Here is a 23433-nt window from a genome sequence, read left to right as displayed (position 1 = left end):
TAATGCAGGGGACACGGGTTTGAGCCCTAGTCTGGGAAGATCCCACATGCCGCAGAGCAACTAAGCCCGTGTGCCACAACTACTGAGCCTGTGCTCTAGAGCCCGCGAGCCACAACTACTGAGCCCGTGCACCACAACTACTGAAGCCCGTGCGCCTAGAACCCGTGCTCCGCAACAAGAGAAGCCACCACAATGAGAAGCCTGCGCACTGCAACGAAGACCCAATGCAGCCAAAAATAAATAAACAAATAAAAAAGAAACCGACCTTGGAGAATTCGTCAGAATCTCTTGGCCTCGTTTACTAAAACCAGCCACCTCTTCTCTACTCCTCTATTTTAAACTTGAAATCACAGAAACTTATAGCTAGGAGGAAACTTCTAATTCTCTTCTCCTTTGTTTCCAAGGCTTCCAGATCAATCTCTATAGCTTCGTCCTGACTCCAACTCCAATATTTCCAAGTGTCTGATAAACATGTCCATGTGGATATCTTATCACACTCCTCAATGTGATCATTAAAATTCACTTTAAAAATTAATAAAGGAAATGCAGTGTTTGATGAAACATGTTTTTTCATTCAGACTCCAAAGTCACACCCCACCACAGTGGGTTGAACAGTGGACCCCCAAGAAGATACGTCCAAGACTGAACGCCCAGTACCTGTGAATGTGACCTTATTTGAAAAATAGGGTCCTTGTGATGTAATTGAGTTCGGCTCTCCAGATGAGGAATGAACCTACAAACCAAGGAGGGTCAAGGGTTTCCGGCAACCACCAAAGCTAGGAGAGATGCATGGAGTGGGGTGGGTGCCTCCCTCTGAGCCCCTGGAAGGAAACAAACCGGCTAACACCCTGATTTCAGATTTTTTTAAATGTCTGTTGTTTTAAGAGTTTGCATCTGTTACAGCAGCCCTAGGAAAATAACCCACCCCCTCAAGAAGTCTCTTGATTTGAGCGGTGGGTGAGGAGGGAAAGGGATAAGGCTCTACATAACCTCCGGGTTCAGTGCGGTCAGGCACCCACCTAGCAGCCGGGTGACACGTGTGCTGACACAGGTGGGGGATCCGGAGTTTCCCAGGATCCAAAACACCCGAACTTCTCTTCACCCCCCACCTCAGTTTACTCTCCATGTCCATCCTCAGCTCAGTGTCAGAGGAGCCCCAGAAAGAACTTGGAAGAAGACTAAGTTCTGCCCAGACTTTTCACCCAGAGCGCTGGCAGGGGTGGCGTTCTCAGTCACCTCATCTGCCGGGGAGGTGCCCGCAGCTGGCACTTCTGTTCTTGCCAAGATGTAGAATAGGTGTGCTGCAGAAGGGGCACTTCATTGGGTCTATTGTTTCATGGCTAAGACAGTGGAGACAGCCACTTAAATAACAGCTTAGCATAGCTCGGGCAGCATCCGGCCCTCGATGGTTGACAGCACGAGATGCTTCTCCGAGGGAAGACAGAGCATCCCTTTAATCAGTGGGCTGGGGACAGCTACTCCGCTTCCTAATCTGTCTACCTTGATAACACTTACTTGAATTCCTCTGATACTCTGGGGCAGAGTTCTCTCAAAATAGGCCAGAAAACATGGTGGCTGGGGTGGTTATCCCTAGGGTGAAAGATGCCAGTGGATGGAGTCATCTAAAATCTGGGCAAAAAGAGAAAACTGTTTACTACTCTGCAGTTTGGCCAGGCAGATGAGAGGGCCTCGGAGGGGCTGGGTGAAGCCACCTTCCCTGTGTGGACTCTTTTGTTCTTCACAGCAGCTCTGAGTTGGAAGGTCATCTCATGGACGAAGAGCCTCAGGTAGACACGTGACCTCGCTCCAAGCCAGGAGGAGCAGAAACAGCCAAGCTGGAAACGAGAGCTCCGGACTTTAAAGCCCTCACTATCTGGTTCTTTTCACTATAACAGAATACTACCCACTTGAGAAAACAAAAATAAAATGCCAAGAGTTTCTTCCACGGAAGGCACACAAACTGAAACCGTGATAGTTAAAGACTGGTGAATAAGGTAGCATGTGGTGACAGTTTCTTTTAAAATGTATTATTCAGCTGTGAAAAACAATCAAAATGATGTCCCTCAACAGAGGACTGGGTAAATAAATCATGGTCCATCCGTATTATGAGGCACCAAGCAGCCACTAAAAAGAATGAGGTAAATCTACATGTACTGACAGGAAAATCTGTCCAAGATCTAGTAAATGAAAAAGCATACGATTCCACTTGTATTAAAAAATATATATACACACACACACACACACACACACACACACACACTCATGTACAGACACACTTAAAAGCATATTTTTAAAACGTCTGGGAAATACTCATCAAACTACTCCTAGTAGCTAGTTCTACAGGAGTGAAGGGGGAATTTGACTTTTTATTTTACACAGCTCAGTGTGGTTTCTTTTAAGTAGCAAGCATGAATTACCTAAAAAATAAATGATGTTAAGAAACCACCAGCTGTCTCTGTAGCTGGAGGAGTTACTGTGTTCTAGGGATTAAGGAAGACTCAACACCGTGAGGGAAAAGAAAATGATTTGTGGATGTCGAGGTAGCTTCCACCTCAAAACCACCTCTCTTAACCGCTACCTGTAATTTCCTTTCCCCACGTTTTCTCTCTATCCCCACGTTTTCTCTCTATCCCCACGTTTTCTCTCTATCCCCTCGTTTCTCAGCTGGTTGAATATTTAAAAGTGAGTTTTAGTGCTTCAAATCTGCCTATAGTTACGGTTACACACACACACACACACACACACCCATGTGCACCATACAATCTTTCCCAAAGAAATAAAAATACAAATACACTGCTACAGAAAAATAAAGAGGAACCAGTGTCAGGGTTGGGAGAGGGCAGGGTTAATAGGATACACTAGACATGCGCTGATTTGGGGGGCAAAGGGGCTCTGAGATGTCCCCAGGCGAAGCAAGGACGTTAAGAATCCTAAGATTTAAAAAATGGAGCAGGTGGTGCTGAAATTATCCAGCTGATTCTATCTGTCTTTGCTGCCCAGAGCTGCCTCCTCTTCCCTTTCTTACTACACAGATGCAAAGGCCGTGATCCCTTCTCTGAGAAGAAAATCACAGCTTTTGATCTGAGTTTCCACCAGACTCGGCAAATTCACAGGACAGGACAGTAAACGTTGGCCAAGCGTTCAAAGAGCTCAAGGAGCTGGATCTTAACCTGGCGTTTGTCTAAGCTGCACCTTGAGGTGCTCAGCAAACTTGAGCAAGACGTGGAAGGGCTGCGGGCAGGAGTCTGGACCCCTGAGGGCTGCTCCTGGACACGGCCTCCAGGCTGGAGAGCGGTGGGGATGACAGCGTGGGGTGGGAGGAGGGACGGGAAGGAGGGGCTCCCAGTGCCCACCCCTGAATCAAAGAGTTGCTCTATGTTTTATTCATTGGCTTGAATTCAGCTTACGTTTAAAGCTATCATCCATGTGAAAACCATCCAACTAGACCATCCTTTTTCTGATGAGGAAACTGAGGGCCATAGATAGGAAGGGACTTGGCCAGTCCGTTTCCTCACCAACAGGGAGCAGACAGGCTGGCCGGACCGCCCCCCCCCCCCCGCCCCCCACCATGGTTTCTCCTTAAGACCCAGCTTGGTGCCCATCCGGTCCAGCCCCAGTTGCTGGATTCACCCAACCGCTTCCTGGGAGCCTTTTAGTGGACAGATCACTAATTTGAATATCGAACATTTCCCTGCCAAGAGGCTTTGTTCTAAGAACAAAACCATCCGCCAACAGCTACCACAGACCAATAAAGGTACCGATTTTTCCACAAAGACTGTAACAACCTTTGAAATGAAAATCCTTGCTCTACTAGGGCTGCAATTAAGTAAGCATCTTTCCCCTGAGGTCCCTCCTTCCATCAAGACCTTGAGCTTATCTTGGTTTGCTCCTCCCCTCTCTGCTTCGATGCACAGAGCACACAAAGAAAGTCCAAACTCCCTCCAAAGTGTGGCTTAAGAGGAGGTGTGTGGGCTTGGAAGTCAAACAAGGCGAGGTCAACATCCTGACCCAGTCGCGTACCTGATCTCAGGCTAGCGAGTGAGGCCCCCAGGGCCTCGGCTTGCTCAGCTGAAAAGATGGGAGAGAACGCCACATACTGTTGCGAACAGAACCACCTGGCCCAACAGGCACCCAAAAAGCAGTAGTTGCAACCCAAGTGTCCATCAAGGGGAGAATGGATGAACTAAACACTCACACAATGGGATATTATTCAGCCTTAAAAAAAAAAAAAAAAAAAAGGAAATTGATACATGCTCCAACATGGATGAATCTGAGGACATCCTGCTAAGTGAAATAAGCCAGACACAAAAGAACAAATACTATATGATTCCACTTATATGAGGTACCTGGAGTAGTCAGATTCATAGAGACAGAAAGTAGGTGGGTGGTTGCCAGGGGCTGAGGGAGGGGAGGATGGGGAGTTAGTGTTTAATGAATAGAGTTTCAGCTCTGCAGGATGAAAAGAGTTCTAGAGATGGATGGGGTGATGGCTGTACAGCAATGTGAATGCACTTAATGCCACTGAGCTGTACACTTAAACATGGTTAAGATGGGGCTTCCCTGGTGGCGCAGTGGTTGAGAATCTGCCTGCCAATGCAGGGGACACGGGTTCGAGCCCTGGTCCGGGAGGATCCCACATGCCGCGGAGCAACTAGGCCCGCGAGCTACAACTACTGAGCCTGCGCGTCTGGAGCCTGTGCTCCGCAACAAGAGAGGCCGCGACAGTGAGAGGCCCGCGCACCGCGATGAAGAGTGGCCCCCGCTTGCTGCAACTGGAGAGAGACCTCGTGCAGAAACGAAGACCCAACACAGCCATAAATAAATATAAAAATAAATAAATTAATTTTTAAAAAAAAGACCTAAAGAAGAAATACATGGCGAATATCTTCTCTTCAAAAAAAAAAAAAAAAAGGTTAAGATGGTACGTTTTGTGTTATGTGTATTTTACCATAATTTAAAAAATAATAAAGAAAAATAATTTTTAATGAGCTGAATTCTGTTGATAAATACCCTAAATGTAGTTTGATCAAAGATAATACATAGTGAAACTACTACTTCCCTTTTTCTATCTCCTATAACTAATACAGCCTAAAAAAAATAAAAAGCAGTAATTCTCAAAGTATATAGTCTGGAGACCTTTGGGGAGCCCTGAGGCCCTTTCAGGGAATCCATGACAAAAAACTTTCGTAACAATAGTAACATGTTATATATCCCCTTTATTCTCATAAGCGTACAGTGGAGTTTTCCAGGGGCTCCAATAACATGTGACATCCCAACAGACTGAATGCAGAAGCAGATAGGAGAATCCATCTGTCTCTATTAAGTCAGACATAAAAGAGGTTCGAAAAACGTAAAACAATGCTATAATTCTCACTAAATCTTTAAGGAAAATAAAGATTTTTAAAAAAATAAAAAGATGTTATTTATATCAACATGGGCACATTATCCTTTTTTAACGAATTGACAGTTTTAAATTTCAATATCTAGTATGGTAAATACCAGCAGATATAACCCACGTGAACTAAAGCTCTTTGAGGCCCCTAATAATTTGTAAGAGTGCAGAGGGGGCCTGGGATCAGAAAATCGGAGAATCACTGTGATAAAGGGAACCCTACGAGATAGTCAATGCCCTGCGCGGTCCCCTCCAGCCACTCTTGACTTGAGCCAGCTGCCCAGAGGTCTCCAATTCACTGAGAAGGACGGCTGCCCGCCCATCACTACCTGGGAAGTGGCTGGATTACCCCCTTCCTTGGGGCTACACTGATGTTTCTCAAGGTGTGGCTCCAGGACCTCACCAAAGAAATGTGAATCCTTTGGCCCCAACAAAAACCTACTGAATCTGAACTCTGGAGGTGGTGTCCAGGGATCTACGTCATAACTAGCCTTCCAGGTGATTCTGAAGCACACTGACATGTGAAGATCATCGGACTAGAGAGTCACAGAAATTGATTGAGAATCACAGAAGACAGCTGTCAGAGCTGGGAGGTTATGCGCATGGGGGTCACCTGAGGGACCTGGTTAAAATGCATATTCTCATTGGGCAGATCACAAAGGGGGCCGGTGAGTTTGCATTTCTAGCAAATTCCCAGGTGACACTGACGCTGCTGGCCGCCCCCTCCCCGACTCCGCACCTCACCTGAAAGCCCAGGGCCATCCAGTTCAGCACCTCTTAGCCTTTATCGAACTGCTAAGGTTCTGATGAAAGTTAGGGACTCTTCCTGGAAAAATGCGTGCACCTATTAAACTCTGGGGGCAGTTTCCAGATGTTCCAGACCTTCTGAAGTTCACCTAAAGGATCACTGACTCTTTTGTTACCCTCTCTTTCTCATCTCATGACATTTATCCCTGAGTTAAGGGGTTTCATAAGCATCTTCAGTCACTTGTCCCCTCAGGCTGGCAGCCCCTTCTCTCTCAGATCCCTCCACCCAAATCCTACTCACCTCCCTGGGTCCAGTTCAAATGCTCCTTCCTTTGCTAAAAGCTAACTGTGTTTTCTTGTGGGCTCCCAGAGTAAGCTGGACCTCCATTATGGTCCTTTCTGCTGCCTTATTCCCTGGGTGTCTGTTACGTGCCTGTCTCCCCAAGAGTTGTTTAAGCCCTCAAAGGTTGTCACTCATCTCTAGATGTCCCCCAAAACTGGCACACAATAGATGGTGCATAGCTACTTGCTGGACGAACCAGTTCTTTACAATTGACACTAGTCAAAACATTTCTGACATTTCAACAGATTTGTCAGGCTCCAGCCCTCCCCCAAATTACAGGCCACCTCTGTTTTGCAGCAGATAGGAGTCTTCTTACGAATGTCCAATTCAAAAGGATAAGAAAGAAAATGGAAAAAAGAGATGGAAGAGAAAGAAGCGGGCACACAACCCCACGCCCTCCCTCTCCCTCTGGATGCTCCACGTGCGGCACCACAGCAGTGGGAGCCAGAGTGTCAAGAGCCCGTGGTAACCTACCAACGGGGCCTGGGGGCTGGGCCGGGGGAGAAGGCAGGCAGGTGAGAGCAGCTCTGACGCACGGGACACTCGAGGTGACGGCAGAGCCGGGTGGGGTGGCGTCCTCTGGGCACACAGAGGGCAGTGGGAGGGGGTTGGGTTTTGGCGGGTGGGGACCAAGCAGGGCCAGAGATTGAGAAAGGGTCAGATAAGAGGTTAGAGGGACCCAAACACCAGCTTCACAGTTTTATGTGGGGCTGTTTCCTTCCCAATCCCTAAAGGCTAAGGCAGCTGCCACTCAAGAACCTAGAAGCAGCACTTCGTTTCTCTCCCACCACCAGATGCTTCTCACCAGTCTGAGATGCACTTGAGTGATGCAAACACCTGGGAAAGGGTGACCGGCAGTGCATCACACCTTGGTCTGGGATGCTGACTTCTAGTTCAGCCGAAAGAATTAGATGGGGGCCACCTACGATAAGCGTTAAACCTACAACAACTCTCTACTAATTCCGACATCGACTGCAAACCTGGGGCTGCTTTCCAGGCCTTGCACAAGGACACGCCCTCCTTCCTGTACCATGAGCTCGGGTCTCAGTCCAAATAAGTCAGTTTCTCACGGTCCCCACCCTTCACCCTCATGGTCCCCCATCTGTTACAAGCTGAATTGTGTCTCCCCAAAATTCCTACGAAGTCCTAACTCCTAGTACCTCAGAATGTGACTGTATTTGGAGATAAGGTCTTTAAAGAGGTAATTAAAGTAAAATGAGGTAATTAGGGTGGGCCTGATCCAGTGTGACTGGTGTCCTTATAAGAAGAGGAAATCTGGACAGGGACACACACATACAGAGGAAATGCCATGGTGAAGACACAGCAAGAAGAGGGCCATGTACAGACCAAGGAGAACAGCTTTAGAAGAAACCAACTGTGTGGACACCTTGATCTCGGACGTCTGGCCCCTAGAACAGTGAGATAATAAATTTTGTTGTTTAAGCCCCCCAGGCTGTGGCACTTTGTTATGGCAGCCCTAGCTGACTAATATACCATCTAAATCATCCTTATCTCTCAAGATCAAACTAACTCAAGACCCTGTGATTCAATTCAAGCCAAAGGAAGCTCATTAGCTGTCCACACTCTGGGCTGTGGCAGTGGGGCTCTGGCCTCAGTGGAGGGTGTGATACTCAAGCATCTTGTCATGACGTTGCTGGAGGCTCCTGGTGTCTTACTGAATCAGTCAGATTATTGCTTGAATCAGGAAGTTCCTCTTCCAAGGCACCATCTTATTAATTAAAATCATTCTTAGAGAAGAGTTACTCGCCACATCAAAACTGGGATGGTTGTGACCCTCGCTGGCAACGGTACCTCCTATGAGTAGCAGACGGGCTAGGGCTGGATGAGAGGTGTGGTGAGATGCTCTCGTGCTCTTTATCAATTAATTCGATCTATTCTTCTCTCTTTGGAGTGTTAGGAAACATCTTTTATCCTCCTTGGAATTACCCAGACATAGCTGGGCATCGGGGTCCAGAGCCCACAAACAGAGGAGCAGGTACCCTCCACAGATGAGGGCAGCTATGGGGGGTGCAGCCAGGCCAGACAATGCTGCTTTCAGTGAATCCAGTGAAAGGTGGCAGCCACACCCATCACACATCATCCAAACCCCAGTGGGCATCTTTGAAAGGTATCTTGAGCTTGTGGCACATAGGTGACACCTAGAAACCTTGCACCATCTCTCAAAGGATACTTGGGGCCTGATGCAGGGCTTTTAGGCTCTGGCACTCTCTGTAATCACAAATGTCACTCCTCAGCAGAGATATCAAATCCCTGGCAGGAGGCCAGGAGCTGTCACCAACAAGAGGTGGGTTTCACCAGCCTCTCAGACAGAGAATTAAGAAGAAGCGGCTCCAAAATAGAGTTCAGCCCCCATTTCCCAATTTCAGAGAAGCAGGGGAACCCCATGCACCATCCCCACCCTCCTGCTCCCCTCATCATCCCAAATACACACACGGAGAAATGCACCATCAGCCGGGAAGGACCAGCCCTGCTCTGGCGCCAGCTTCACCTGAACCCATCTGTGAACTCATTTCTCATTAAAGCCACAGAAAATTCAAGGGGACAGAGATAAATCAGATCAACGGGAAGAAGGAGCGAGGAAGGCAAAAGAAGAGCAAAAACCTTGCTGGGATCATTGCTCACAGGGCCCCAAACTTACTGGTTCCTGGAAGTAGAGCTGGTAATCAAAGACAGGATTGGCTTTGATTATCTCCACTGGGGACACGTTGGGATTTGCTGGTATGAAGGGAGTATTCAAGCTGGCCACTGCCCTGTGGAAAGAAGAGGTGTCAAGACACAGACCCCATAAGAAGACAGTCTGTAAGGACCAGAAAGGACCTTATGTGTCAAAACCCAAGCTCAGAGCGGGAGGGTGCTACACACAAGATCTCACACCAGCAGTGCAGGGAGAACAGGAGCTGAAACCACACTTCTCGACTCTCCAGCCCAGTGTGGTTTTTTTTTTTTTTTTGCCACTAAACTGCAGTATTTCTCACCTACTTGCCTTCGACAAAGACACACACGCATACGCGCACGCACACATACACACACGTTACATGCAGTATATCCACCTTGATTAGAATATGTGAACAGTACAATCTTTCTCTAGTTTGTAAAAACACAGTCATTTCTTCCTTCCTTCACTCACTGTTTCCTCTGTGTTGAGTGTAATTCCATGCCACATACTAGGGGAGAGAAAATATAAAACCAATACTCCAAGAGCTTATTATAGTCTAATAAGGAAGGCTAGTCAAATACACCCATGACTATATTATGAGATAGACTGCAACATGAGCCATAGGAATTCCTACAAAATACCACAGGAATTCAAGGAGGTAAAGGATTTCTAGGTTTGGGCATCATGGAAGACCTTATGGAAGAGACAGCATTTGAACTTGACTTTTACAGGTGGGGGAGAGGTGGGGAGGGGAACCGATACCTGCAAGGGAAACATCATGAGGTCGCCTGAGCCATTTCTAGAAGGAGGCAAAGCTTGGGGTTGAGTTTGATGGAGCAAGGAGTCTACAGGGCCAGAGGCCAAGTGGTTAATGGGGCATCTTGGGAAATGAAGCCAGAAAGGCTCGTGGGACCCGGAACATGAAGGGCCCTGAGTCTGGACTTGAAGCTGCAGAAAACAAAGAAAGCCATGAGGGCTTCTGGGAAGAGGTGAGAGTGGATGGAAGCTGCAGTCAGGAAGTGATGTATCAAGCAGTGACCCATCACATGGATGCAGAGATGGGGAGAAGCCAGCAGACTACTGCATTAGTCATCCCGAGGGGAAGAGGATGGCAGCAAAAGGAATACAAGAGAGGGTGAATTTGAGAGACCGCACAAAGGCAGAATTGATAGAAGTTAGCCAGGACTACATTTAGCCTAGCTGGTCGGCAAAGAATTCCGTATCCCACGCTTACCCTGTGGAAACTTTTTCCCAGAAAAGAAATAGATATATAAAATAGGAAATATGGGATAATTAGGGCAAATAAAACAATCAGTGGAAGGACTGGTGAGGCTTATCCAGCACCAACCAATAGAAATAGAATGCAAAAAAAAAAAAAAGGATATATATATATATATATATATATATATATATATATATAATGCAAGCCATATATGTAATTAAAATTTTTCCAGTAGCCAAATTAAAACCAGTAAAAAGGAACATGTGAGATTAATTTTAAATATTATTTAATATTAATTAACTTATTAATTTTAAATTTAATGTTAACTTAAATGTTAATTTAATATTTAATCCAATATATCTAAAGTATTAATAATTTCAACATGTAATCAGTATTAAGAATTATTAATAAGATATTTTACATTCTTTTTTTCATACTAAGTCTTTGGAATCTGGAAGGTATTTTCTACTTACAGGAATCTCAATTCAAACTGGCCACATTTCAAAAGTTCAATAGCCACGATTAGACAGTGCAGGTTAGGGTATAAAATAAGTTATATTGATGCAGGTTAGGGTATAAAATAAGTTCCTAATGCTACCATAGTGAACCTATTTTAAGCATTACTTAAATCACAAGTCAAGAAATTCTAGCTTTTACTGAATATTCTGTACAGAATGGGGTGTTCTTTTTAATCGCTTTGACAGATCATTTATTCCATATATAAAAATATCATCACTAAACGAGATGATAATATATAAATGCTGCTGCCAACTGCATTAAGATTAAGAAAAAGCTGAACCACAGCCTCCTTCTGGCAGCAGCGTCTCCAGGTGATTGTTAAAGAAAGGATATAAAACAAACAAGTGAGTAGACCCTTATTTTAAATAGGTTCCCAAAGCTTATTTCAGTAGAAAGGCGAAACCAAGGATTCAAAGAAATATTCCACATTAAATGTGGGCTTTTTTTTTTTTTTTCTTTCATTCATTGTCTGGCTAGAAAGGCAGAGATTAGTGCTGTTAACAATACCCTTAAATAAAAGATGCTTCCAGACCCAGAGATGCGGGGTCCCCTCCTGGACAGCCCTGCAAGAGGGTCTCGGCTCCCTCCCGCCCTCCCAGGAAGGAGGTAACAGGGCTGCTTTGATGAGAGCAGACGTAGAATGAGCGACTACTCCAGAATCAACAGCAGGCACGGTGGAAACAGCACAGGAGAAGAGGAACAGGAAACCAGAGCACGCCTGCATCTCAGATCTGATGTTACTCTGCACAAAACCTCACTTGGCTCATGTTAAATCTTTTAAAATTCTCACAGGAGAGAGAACTAGATTAAGTTTAATAGAACAACAACAAGGTGGAGACCATATGTTGTTGCTCTATTTCTTTTTTGTTCCCTTCAAGGAGCATCTAACACAGCCTGCTGTGAACTTGATTCTTAAGAGCTTTCTTATCTCACTTTTGAATGACAGAGAGGACAAAGAGAGAAGCTAAAGGGATCAGAACAGGGTGCAAAAACTTTAAAAATACTTTAGGAAATGTTTGATTCTTTCTGGTCTTTGAGATCATCCAACCATTTGAGCTGGGGTTGAGCTGAACCAAGTTTCTCCAGTGTTTCCATTCCTATAAACTCAGCCAAATAAAAAGTAACTGGATTAGCTAGGGAAACACAGATGGCTGCTAAGGATGTTGTTTTAACTAATTTGCTAAGATCCGAGGCTGAAATGGGAGGTCAGACAGGCTTTAACTGCAGTTACCAGCTCAAATGGGGTGTGGCCACAAAGACCACCTGACTCTCCAGATTCAAAACCCACCATCTGAAAGCTCCCACTAGTGTCCTGAAATGTCATTCTGAGAATGATTATGAGTGATGTGATGGTGATCATGAAACAAGGTGGAGACCATATGCTGGAGACCATTCCAACCTGACATGAAACAAGGTGGAGACCATATGTTGGAGACCATTCCAACCTGACATGAAACAAGGTGGAGACCATATGTTGGAGACCATTCCAACCTGACATCTGTTTTACTGTATTTTGCAGGTTGAGTAGTCGGGTAGGAGTGACCATTACCACTTTGTGGTTGAAGATACCAGGGCCTAACGGGTGAAGTGATTTGTCCCGTAGCCAGTTCAGGGTAAAAGTGAAAGCCACATTTTTTGACTCTGACCAGGGCTAAAGTGTCTCCTGGCACTCAGTTCTATGAATCTGACATCCCCTGCTGCCTCACTCCCTCCCCTCAAAGTCCACCCTCATTCTCCTGCATTCCCACTGGCTACTCAGGCCCTGAATTATGCGTTGCATTACTGGTGATTGGGACAGGCCTTGTGCCCAAGACATTAGCTCATTAAACCCTCCTTACTTATACACCAATGAGCTAAGGAGCTATGGTGTCACCTTCCCAGATAATAACCTATCGTTTTCAAGAAGTTTTCTGGAATTCAAGACCTGAGGAAGGAGTCTAGGGAATTTAAGTCCAGTGTGACCCAAATTCTTGATGCCCGAGGCCTAATTACCTCACTCTCTTGGGGTAGAAAAGAGCCATATTCCACACCAGCATGCCACCCCAGTCGTGGCCAATGAACACGGCTTGAGAGATCCCCTAGGAGGACAAAGAAGGGGGCTGAGTGTGAGTAGCTTTCTGGGACAGGGGATGGGTGCTGAGAGCCGGAGGCCTGGGGCTCCCCTTAGGCCTAACCGCAGCGGCGACTCCCAACAGCCGCCCCCTTGAAGCCTCTGGTCCCATGTACAGGCCCCACCGACCCTGCACACAAATGGCTGGCCTTTTAAATCTTCTCAGAAGACTGAGGCCATTGGCCATGAATTCCCTCTCTACCTTCCCACAAATCAAACTTTGTTTCACCTTCTTTCCTCCCTTTTGTCTTCACGTTAGAATGCCACCTCCCCTCCCCTCCGTGCTCATCTTTCATTGAGTGTTTATTATTCTGTTCCCCATTCTTTCGGATCTTTTCTACAAGCCTCAAAAGCATCCTTTACCTCCCAATTTCTCCCTGCACCTTCCTCTCCTCTGCTGCTGTAACCACAAACGACAGCTCCCTTCATGGAGGACCTTCTGTGTCACAGGCCCTTTATCTGGAATCCTCCCAGTAACCTTCGAACTCACATTTTACAAATGAAAAGACGGCTCACAGGGGTCTGGTGACTTGCCCAGCCTGCACGGATGGTAAATGGTGGAACCGCCATTCAGACCCAGGTCCCCTAACCTAAAATCGGGCTCCCTCCTCTATGCCACCCGCTGACCGCTTTAGGGCCCTCCATCCTCCCCAGCCTCAACACCAGCTGGAAGGGTGGTTCCTTGCCTCAGCTCTCTGCCACGCTCCGTCTCCTGTGTTCTCCGGCTTCTCACAGTGGTTTATATCAGGTGCCTCCCTAACGACCTTCCTAAGTCCCTCCAGTGGCTTCTTCCCTGCCACACCCAAGTCCACTGAAACTTCTCTCTTAAAGGCTACTAATCACTAATCATTTTTTTCCCCCTCTTGGTTCTCATTCTTCTGATTTTTCTGCAGTGTGAGTGAAAAAAGATGCTGCCTGGCGTATCAGTAAACAAAGGATGTTGCAGCCATCAAGCCACTGCAGTCACCTCGCTGGTGAACCCTGAGGGAACTCAGGATGGAGACAAACAGGCTGCCCACTGCCAAGCCCTCAGTCACTGCAGCCACCCTCAGTGGGGCACCCGGAGGGGATTCAGGATGGAGAAAAGCAGGATACTGGCCCCAGCTAGCAGAGGTGCATGTCGAAGGAATGATTTCTATGAGCCCAGACTCTTGCACCTTCCAATACAGAGAAAAATGTTAAATTCTTTAACTTGAGATGTCTGGTTTTCTTTAATTAACAGTAATCTTTTGATGTTCCAACTACCTAGTCTTTGCTGCAGAAACTACTATATATCCTGGCTCCTCTCTTACCTCTCTGGAAGCGGTCTCAGAGCTAGGCTATCTGAGATGCTGTATCCGGGCTTAAGTCCTCAGTTTGTCCACCAAATAAAACACAATTCTCAACCTTTAGGTTGTGCTTTTTTTTTTAGTCAACAGCAGCATGAGGCATTTCCTTTGAAACATTCTTCCCTGGGCTTCTGTGACACTGTGCTTTCCAGACTCTTCTTACTTCCCCGAGTCTACTACTACTCCCTCTCTACCTCTCACTTGGGACTATTCCATGGCTCAGCCTTCTGGCCTGTTGTTGGGGAGCTCATCTCCTCCAAAGGCTTCAGGCACCACCTCCAGGTGGCAAATGACCACCTCATCTGGTCACCCAGGTCATCCAGGTTGGCCCAGTCTCCTTCCCACATATCCTAGTCATGACTGGGCCGGGGACGGACACCTGACCCAGCTGGCCAGCAACCACAGAGACTCCCTCTCAACCATCAGAATAAGAGACGCTCCCAGCCAGGTGGAAATCTTCTAGAAAAAGTCAGGAGTGGGGCGGCCACACTGGGCCTTAGTTATCCCCATCACGCTCAAAAGTTCCAAAAAGCCAGTTCCACAGGACTGAGAATCTGCAGAGGATGGGACGTGACATTGTTACCGCACGTCCTACACCAGGCCCTGCTGTAGATCTGGAACTCCTTCGTCATCTCAGTTGCTTCTCTCAACGCACACCCAGTGAACAGGAGAAAGATCCCACTGCTCTGAGGTTCTCTCTTAGCACCCCCGCACTGCCACTGTCCTGGCTGGGCCCTCTGCCCCCTCAGCCATGCTGCGGTGTCTCCCTTCTGCCACGTGACCTGGCTGAGGATGGCAGAGGATGTACCTGAGTCTCAGAACAGTGTGTGTGCCCTGCAGCAGCGTATTCTCAGATGACCTCTGTTGATCGTTTTCATTGAGTTTGACATTCCAAACCATGTTAAACGAAGACATTCGATTTTAAATATTTCAAAAGGGATGGAAGTTTTAAGAAGTTGGGAATTATTAGCCTATCGGATGTTTCCCAAACTTCTTCAGCTGGCACTAAGGCTCTTCATCTGGCTTAAAGCCAACAGAGACATTTCATTCCCTGGAAGATGCTTTTCATGAAACAAGAACCAAAACAATCTCACCTCTATATTCTCCAAACCTGTCTTTATAATCCCTTCCGACCCACCACCCCACCTTCCCGCTCCCATACCGCTCCCTCAAGGGCTCTAACAGCTGACACCTTCAAAGGTTACATCTTTTCTTTAATTGCCCAGTTCCAAACAGAATTCTCCAAAGAGATCAGTTCAAAATAATTACTTACCAAATTATCCAGGAAGGTGACCATGTCCTAAGAAAGAAAACACACACAAAAAATCAGAACTGTATCCATCACCTCAGCGGCTTTGAGGTTAGAATTACTATGTTTGCCTTGGTTACAGTCTGAATTGTGTCCCCCACCTTCCCCCCCCCCGCGAAATTCATATGCTGAAGCCCAAACCCTAACCTCTGGTACTTCAGAATGTGACTCTATTTGGAGATAGGGTCTTAAATAAAGATGTGATTAAGTTAAATGGGGTCATTAGGGGGGGTCCTGATCCAATATAAGACAGAAGATTTGGACACAGACACATACAGAGGAAAGACCATGTGAAGACAAAAGCAGCAGATGGTCATCTATTGATACAAGCCTCACATGAAACCCTGCTGATACCCTGATCTTGAACTTCCAGCCTCCAGAATGGTGAGAGGTAAATTCCTGTTGTTTAAGCCACTCGGTCTATACTGCTTTCCCATGGCAGCCCCAGCAAACTAACACCACGTTCAATCACTTCACACTAGCTTTTTAGTTATCTCCCTTCCCCTTCCAGCATCCTTTCATAACCACACAGACTCCCAACAGACCCAGTGAATTATTCAGGGTAGGTCAGTACACATCCCTAACTGAAATGGACCATTCTCAATATAAGACAGAAATCATGGCTTCTTCCCTGGAAGGAGAAAGGGGAAGAAAACTGCCCTGGAGAGGTCTGGCTGCTTGCCTCGCCCCAGGACGGTCAGCTCCTTCTCCCCATCCCCCAACAGATGTGGACACCTGGCCACATGGCTGGAAACCACGGAGTCTGAAAAAGGTGTATGAGATGCTGAGGAAGTGTCTCCAACACGCAGTTATGTTCTGAGATTCTGGGCATGGGAGGAAGGGTCACCTAGAATCAGGGCCGGCACGGTTGTATGGGCCACGTGTGAATGAGCAGGTAGGGGAACCCTGCTGGGGACATAGTGGAGGGAGGACAGGGCAGACATGTGGAGGGAATGAAGCGGAGACCAGATGGGCTGCCCAGCCCTGCAGAAAGCAACTGTGGCTTCCTGTTTCCCAGCCCTGCTCCTCTGAAAAACTCCCAGATAACTTGTCAACACCACCCGTTTACCTGAGCCAATGCGAGGGGCCTCTGCTCGCTACAATAAGTCGACAGAGCTGCGTTTATGGAGCCCTTGCTCAGCACCATCGTTTCCTCTCCCCTCAAGCGGAGCTGCAGGGAGCGGGTGTGTCTTCACTTTACAGATGAGGAAACCGAGGCTCAGACGGGTTAAATGATGCAGCCGAGACCACACAGCTAGTAGTGGCAGGACTGGGACTGATCCCAGGTCTATTTGATTTCACAACCTCAAAATCAAAACTTTCAAAGGCATCCTTTTTTATTACGTAGACCAACGACTTTATTTTAAATATTTTCCAGCCCCGGAATCCTCCCCTCTTTCTACCATTTGGGAAGTAATCTTAATTTGTCTTTGATTCTCCAGGTAAATGTCCTCGTTGGGAGCTATAGAGATTGCACAGGCAAGAGTTTGAAGAGTTGGAAAATAGATGCAATTGTATTTCCATCATCTACTATTCTAGGTGCTTCCAAAATAAAGGGTGATTTTTCTTCCTCCTCTGGGCTGGGTCTATTTTTTCTTCTAAATTAAGCAAGGAGATGGAAATTTCAGGACAGCAGGAGACAGAGACAAGACAAAAGCCCACAGCCCACAGCTGTGGGTATCTCTTCCCACAGCCCTCGTATCTCTGCCCCAAGAGCATCAGAGAGTGTTCAGATATTCCCCACCCTGGTCTCAGTCCTCTGCTGGGGAACCTTCCAAGATGGACACCCCCTTTTAGGGAAGGAGAAGATGCGATGCAGAGTTCTGTCTACACCAGTGACTGCTTCCAAGGGAAAAGCTGTTAACAGATGTCTGATTCCTTTTGAGGCCCCTGCCCCCAAGCCTGCCCTGTAAACCCAGGGCCATGATGCCAACTTCACGTGGTGGGGAGACAATGGGCAAGCCTCTCATTGGCCCCTGAAAGCAATATTAAAAAGCAACAACAGGGCTTCCCTGGTGGTGCAGTGGTTAAGAATCCACCTGCCAATGCAGGGGACACTGGAGCCCTGGTCCAGGAAGATCCCACATGCCGTGGAACAACTAAGCCCACGAGCCACAACTACTGAGCCCACGCGCCTAGAGCCTGTGCTCCGCAACAAGAGAAGCCACCACAATAAGAAGCCCGTGCACCGCAATGAAGAGTAGCCCCTGCTCGCCGCAACTAGAGAAAGCCCGCACGCAGCAACAAAGACCCAACTCAGCCAAAAATAAATAAATAAATAAACAAACAAATAAATTAATTTTTAAAAAAAAGCAACAACAGACATGTCCAGAGGGCCAGACTGCACGCCCCTCCTGGCAGCAGTAGCATGAGAGCAGAGTACGAACTACAGTGGCTGGAGTCATGGCAGGACAGGCATTTAGAAAGTTTCTTCCCCTCTTTGGCCAAGTATTAGTTGAAAGAAGTGCAGCCAAACCTGTATCCAAAGGAGGCATTATGCTTCCAGAAAAAAACTCAAGGAAAAGTATTGCAAGCAACAGTAGTCGCTGTTGGATCGGGCTCTAAAGGAAAGGTTGGAGAGATTCAACTAGTTAGCATGAAAGTTGGAGATGAAGTTCTCTTCCCAGAATATGGACGCACCAAAGTAGTTCTAGACGACAAGGATTACTTCTTATTTAGAGATGGTGACATTCTTGGAAAATACGTAGACTGAAATAAGTCACTATTGAAATGGCATCACTGAGGCTGCCCATTCCACTCAAGTTCTGAAATCTTTTCATCATGTAAATAATTTCCATGTTTCTCTTTTATAATAAACTAAGGATAAAAAAAAAAAGCAATCACAGATGACAGGTTCCACTGGTGAAATTACACACTTTGTTTTTAGAAGGAGGCTCACAGTATTGGTGTAATTCACTTCAATCATTTATTTTCATCTTCCCCCCCCAAAGAGAGGGGAACAATTATTGAATGGTGCCAGGAGGTCTTTTGAACCCTCTGTTATATGGACTGAATGTCTGTGTCCCCTCAAAATTCCTATGTTTGAAGCCCTAATCCCCAGTGTGACTGTATTTGAAGACAGGGTCTTTACAGAAGTAATTACAGTTACATGAGGTCATGAGGGTGCGGCCCTGACCTGATAAGATTAGCGTTCTTATAAGAAGAGTCCCAGAGAGCCGGCTCTCTCTCGCTGCCATGTGAAGACAGCGAGAAGGTGGTCACCCACAGGCCAGGAGAGGGTGCTCGCCAGACCTGACCCTGCTGACACCCAGATCTCAGAACTGTGAGAAATACATTTCTGTTGTTTAAACCACCTGGTCGGGCTTCCCTGGTGGCGCAGTGGTTGAGAATCTGCCTGCCAATGCAGGGGACACGGGTTCGAGCCCTGGTCTGGGAAGATCCCACGTGCCGCAGAGCAACTAGGCCCGTGAGCCACAATTACTGAGCCTGCACGTCTGGAGCCTGTGCTCCACAACAAGAGAGGCCACGATAGTGAGAGGCCCGTGCACCACGATGAAGAATGGCCCCCACTTGCCGCAACTAGAGAAAAGCCCTTGCACAGAAACGAAGACCCAACACAGCCATAAATAAAAATAAATAAATAAATAAAATTTAAAAAATAAAATAAAATAATAAGAAAGATATATTATAAACAAATTAAAAACAACAACAACAACAAAAAAAAAAACCCCACCTGGTCTGTGGTGTTATGTCAGCTTGTTATGTCAGCCCAAGCCGACTAACGTACACACTAATGGGGAATTTAGCTGAGGGTTTCCCAGAAATCCTATAACATGCAAAGTGGCAGCACCCATGAGGTTCCCGATGAGGAACAAACAGACTGATGTAAGAGTGTCTCTAAGGGATGAAGGGTGCAGAATTGTGGTCCAGCTACAGTGGTTGAGGTGAGCTGGGACCCCCATCAGCGAGAGAAGCGATTAAGGAAGAATGGGGGAAATTAAATAGGTGCAGGGACGCCTTTACCTTCTCCTTCTAGGACCCCCAGCTGATGTTGTCCAAACCACTCCCTCAGCACTACAGTTTTATTCATAGCATCTCTCTGCTTTCTTCTTTCTTTATTATTCCTTTAACTTTGGGGTTCTCAGACTGGCTCCTCAGACTTGCCCGAGCACGGGCTGCTGTTTGCTGAGTCCACGCCTCTGCTGTGGAAGCAACTCAGAGCGTGGGCTTTGCTTTTCAGCAACTTGCAGAGGCTGTTCACAGGCCAAAGTGGAATCAAGGTCACTAATTCCAGGGCAGCCAGAATCTTGTGCTATTCCCGGGACCATTTCATTTCTAATAAGAAACTGCCTCATTCTCAGAGCTTCCTAAAAGATCCCTGGTCCTGGTGAAATTGTTTCCAGAAGGAAGGCCCTGGATCCACACACATTCTCAGGGGCCTACCCTGGTAACTATCTATTGGAAAACTCACTTAGTGTACTTTGCCATTCGGACAGGTAGGATTATACCTGGACATGCCAGGTCCCCTCATCCTGCTGGTAAGAAGCATCTGCAATTCCATCCCTTCCCTCCCAAACCTCCATCACCAACACACAACCCAGTAAGCTCCCTGCTTAACAACATCTATCCTCACAGTTAAAACTCACTCAGCGCCTGCTATGGACCAGATACTACTTAAGTGCTGGGGATGCAGCAATGAACCAAACAGACCAAACCCATGATGTCAGGGGAACTTTAATTTAAAAACAGAGAGGACAATCGACAGATGAATGGATAAAGAAGATGTGGCACATATATACAATGGAATATTACTCGGCTATAAAAAGAAATGAAATTGAGTTATTTGTAGTGAGGTGGATGGACCTAGAGTCTGTCATACAGAGTGAAGTAAGTCAGAAAGAGAAAAACAAATACCATATGCTAACACATATATATGGACTCTAAAAAAAAAAAAAAGTTTATGAAGAACCCAGGGGCAGGACAGGAATAAAGACGCAGGCGTAGAGAATGGACTTGTGGACACGGGGAGGGGGAAGGGTAAGCTGGGACAAAGTGAGAGAGTGGCATGGACATATATACACTACCAAATGTAAAGTAGATAGCTACTGGGAAGCAGCCGCATAGCACAGGGAGATCAGCTCAGTGCTCTGTGACCACCTAGAGGGGTGGGATAGGGAGGGTGGGAGGGAGGGAGACGCAAGAGGGAGGAGATATGGGGATGTATGTATATGCATAGCTGATTCACTTTGTTATAAAGCAGAAACTAACACACCATTGTAAAGCAATTATACTCCAATAAGGATGTTAAAAAAAAAACAAAAAACAAGACAGAATATGTCATGATCCCCCTACCCCTTTCCCCCAACTACAGTGGTTCCTCTGTCTCCTTAGACCTCTTCAAGGATCTGATGGCAACTGTGGGTCTTCTCCCAGGAAAATACTCATGGGCACCTTTGCCTCAACCTCTGCACACACTACCAGGGGTTCATGGACTCCCGAGGGTCTGCACACCATGGATGAAGCATCCCTTATCCCTGCTGGACTGCCTGCAGGCCACTATTTTTTCACTTTCCAATTAACAGAGAAGCTGGAGATTAGTTCAGCATTGTTTCCACAGCCCACAAACTGAGAATCACGCTCAGGTCTCGAGGGGCCTTGGAGAGCATGAAGCCCACCCATTCACTGTATTTTACACCTGACAGCATGATCTGGAAAGGTTAAATGACTTACCCAAGGTCACACCCAATGAAAGGGACAACTGGGTGGAGATAAACCTCCCGACATTAATGAACTTTAGAAGATAGTGGGGTAATGTTATGTCATAATTCTAGTTATTACTTTAAAATGTATATCTCAGAAATAACTAAATTTCCTTGTCAACTGCATTATTATGAACTTTCATCAAATCTTTAACCGTGGTCATTTTTAAGTCTTTTGTCATTTACAGACAGTTCTGGGTGTACTCCGATGCTTTTGCAAAAATGTTCCTATAAAAGGATTTCATCTTCAAGGAATTCATGGAAAAGACTCTGACAAGTACAGGTTTCTGGTAACTGACTATACTGCTGAACTGAATAAATAAGCATTTTCAGAACTGTAATGGAAAACTGATGAATCCATAAAAGTGCTAACAAAAATCAAGATGAAAAAAAAATTAATTACATGGGACTGAGTGAACTGATGAGGATGATTATCATTTTTGTGACTTTCTGTTTGAATAATAAAAAAAAAATCCCACAAGGACTCAGAGGCAAAAAATATACAAATCAATTTTCACTGCAAAGTAAAGGAGCTGTTGCAGTGGAGGATTACTGGACTGAATGTCAATATCATGACATAGTATGAGTGTGTTTCATGTTTGGTAATTGCAATCATTGTTGCTTTTGTTGTGGTCATCCATTTACAATGCTTGGTGTCAGTGTATTTATCTCTTGTAAAAATAAAATACAGCGTGTGTGTGTGTGAAAAAAAAAAAGATAGTGGGTTTTTTTGTTTGTTTGTTTTTTAATATATTTTGGCTGCGCTGCATAGCATGTGGGATCTTCGTTCCCCGACCAGGGATCGAACCTGCCCCTCCTGCAGTAGAAGCGCAGAGTCTTAACCACTGGACCCCCAGGGAAGTCCTGTTAATGAACTTTAGAAGACAGTGTTATTGCTGTGTCGCATCCCAATATTCCTAACTGGGAATCCTAGGACTACAAACGTACAGAGAATAGGTTTATGGTCCCTTAAAGGTACCCATTCTAAAACAAATAACAGTTGTTTGATGAACTGGCACACAAATTTGTAGTTAAGAAGAAAGGGTTTTCAATACTTTTGAGGGGGAAGGTAGTTGAGAAAAAAATTTTAGGGGCACTTAAGGGTAATCACCATTAAGGATCTTCATTACGTTTTCTATAACCCTGTATTTTAAAGATGATAGAGGCTGGTGAGATCTTGGCAGGATCAAGGGGTAGATCCGAGCAAGAAGTGGCAGAGTGAAAGAGGCAAAGATTCAGAAACTGAGGAAGGAAGGACACCCTAACTGGAAACTAAGTTTTTTCCCATGCTCCCCTGATGAGACATCAAGCCTACATGTGGGGCCTGATGGGGTGTTCCAGGCAGAGATGTGACCCTCCTAGATGAAGGCTTTCTGTAATTTTAGCATAATCACAGGCATAGCCAGTTTTCTGGCCAAGCAGGAGGCTGTTTCTTCCTCTCGGTCCCTCCAGCCTTTGCTTTTGCTCCAGGGCTGATGGAGGCTTGGGTGGCAGTCTCTCCTCACCTCAGCCTTGGCCTTCCCCTGCAAGCTCTAAGATGAGGGTCCCTCTCCCCGATGGTGCGTATGCCTGTCTTAGAACAGGAATGCCTCTGCAGTCCCCAGTCCACACACTAACTCCCTAGATCTGGCCAACAATGTGTTTACCACAATAAAGTGATTTTTTAAATTCTCAGAATGGAAAGGTGATATGGTGGAGTAGCTAAAAGCAGGAGCATGGGAGCTACTGCAGGGTTTAAACCTGGCTCTACAAGCTGTTGACCTCAGGCCGTTACCTAACCTCCCCATGACTCAGTTTCCTCTTCCATCAAATGCTTAGAAAAGTACTTGATATACAGTCAACATTGGCTATTATTTCAAAATACTTCGACTTTCAGAAAGAATTTGTACCCAACTGTTGTGAAATGCTGCTTTCCTAGGATTTAAATGAACACCCACACTTCTGTCTTATATCAATGAAAACCCAAGGATGGAGAAGTTACAGATGTTACCCAAAGATCCTTCTTACGTTGCATAACACTTCCACGGAATATTCTTCTATTTCTGCAATTAAAAATAAAAGAAATA

At 46.1% G+C, this 23433-nt stretch overlaps 1 protein-coding gene and 1 pseudogene across 1 annotated transcript in view; one reads left to right on the top strand and one right to left on the bottom strand.

The window, feature by feature from the left end:
* The window catches only part of EPHX2 (epoxide hydrolase 2), a 64667-nt gene that overhangs the window by 13738 nt on the left and 27496 nt on the right, over positions 1-23433 (bottom strand). Inside the window, exons 9-12 of the mRNA XM_068552946.1 lie at positions 23375-23409; positions 15612-15638; positions 12893-12978; positions 9142-9253 (exon numbers count right to left, since the gene is read on the bottom strand). Coding sequence (XP_068409047.1) covers positions 9142-9253; positions 12893-12978; positions 15612-15638; positions 23375-23409 — 260 coding nt within the window. The remainder of the gene's footprint in view (positions 1-9141; positions 9254-12892; positions 12979-15611; positions 15639-23374; positions 23410-23433) is intronic.
* On the top strand, positions 18051-18360 carry LOC137770752 (10 kDa heat shock protein, mitochondrial pseudogene; annotated as a pseudogene).

The sequence above is a fragment of the Eschrichtius robustus genome, chromosome 10 (genome assembly GCF_028021215.1).
Source record: "Eschrichtius robustus isolate mEscRob2 chromosome 10, mEscRob2.pri, whole genome shotgun sequence".
Lineage (NCBI taxonomy): Eukaryota > Metazoa > Chordata > Mammalia > Artiodactyla > Eschrichtiidae > Eschrichtius > Eschrichtius robustus.
Note: the sequence above shows the minus strand (reverse complement) of the source record. Positions and strands in the feature narration are given on the sequence as shown.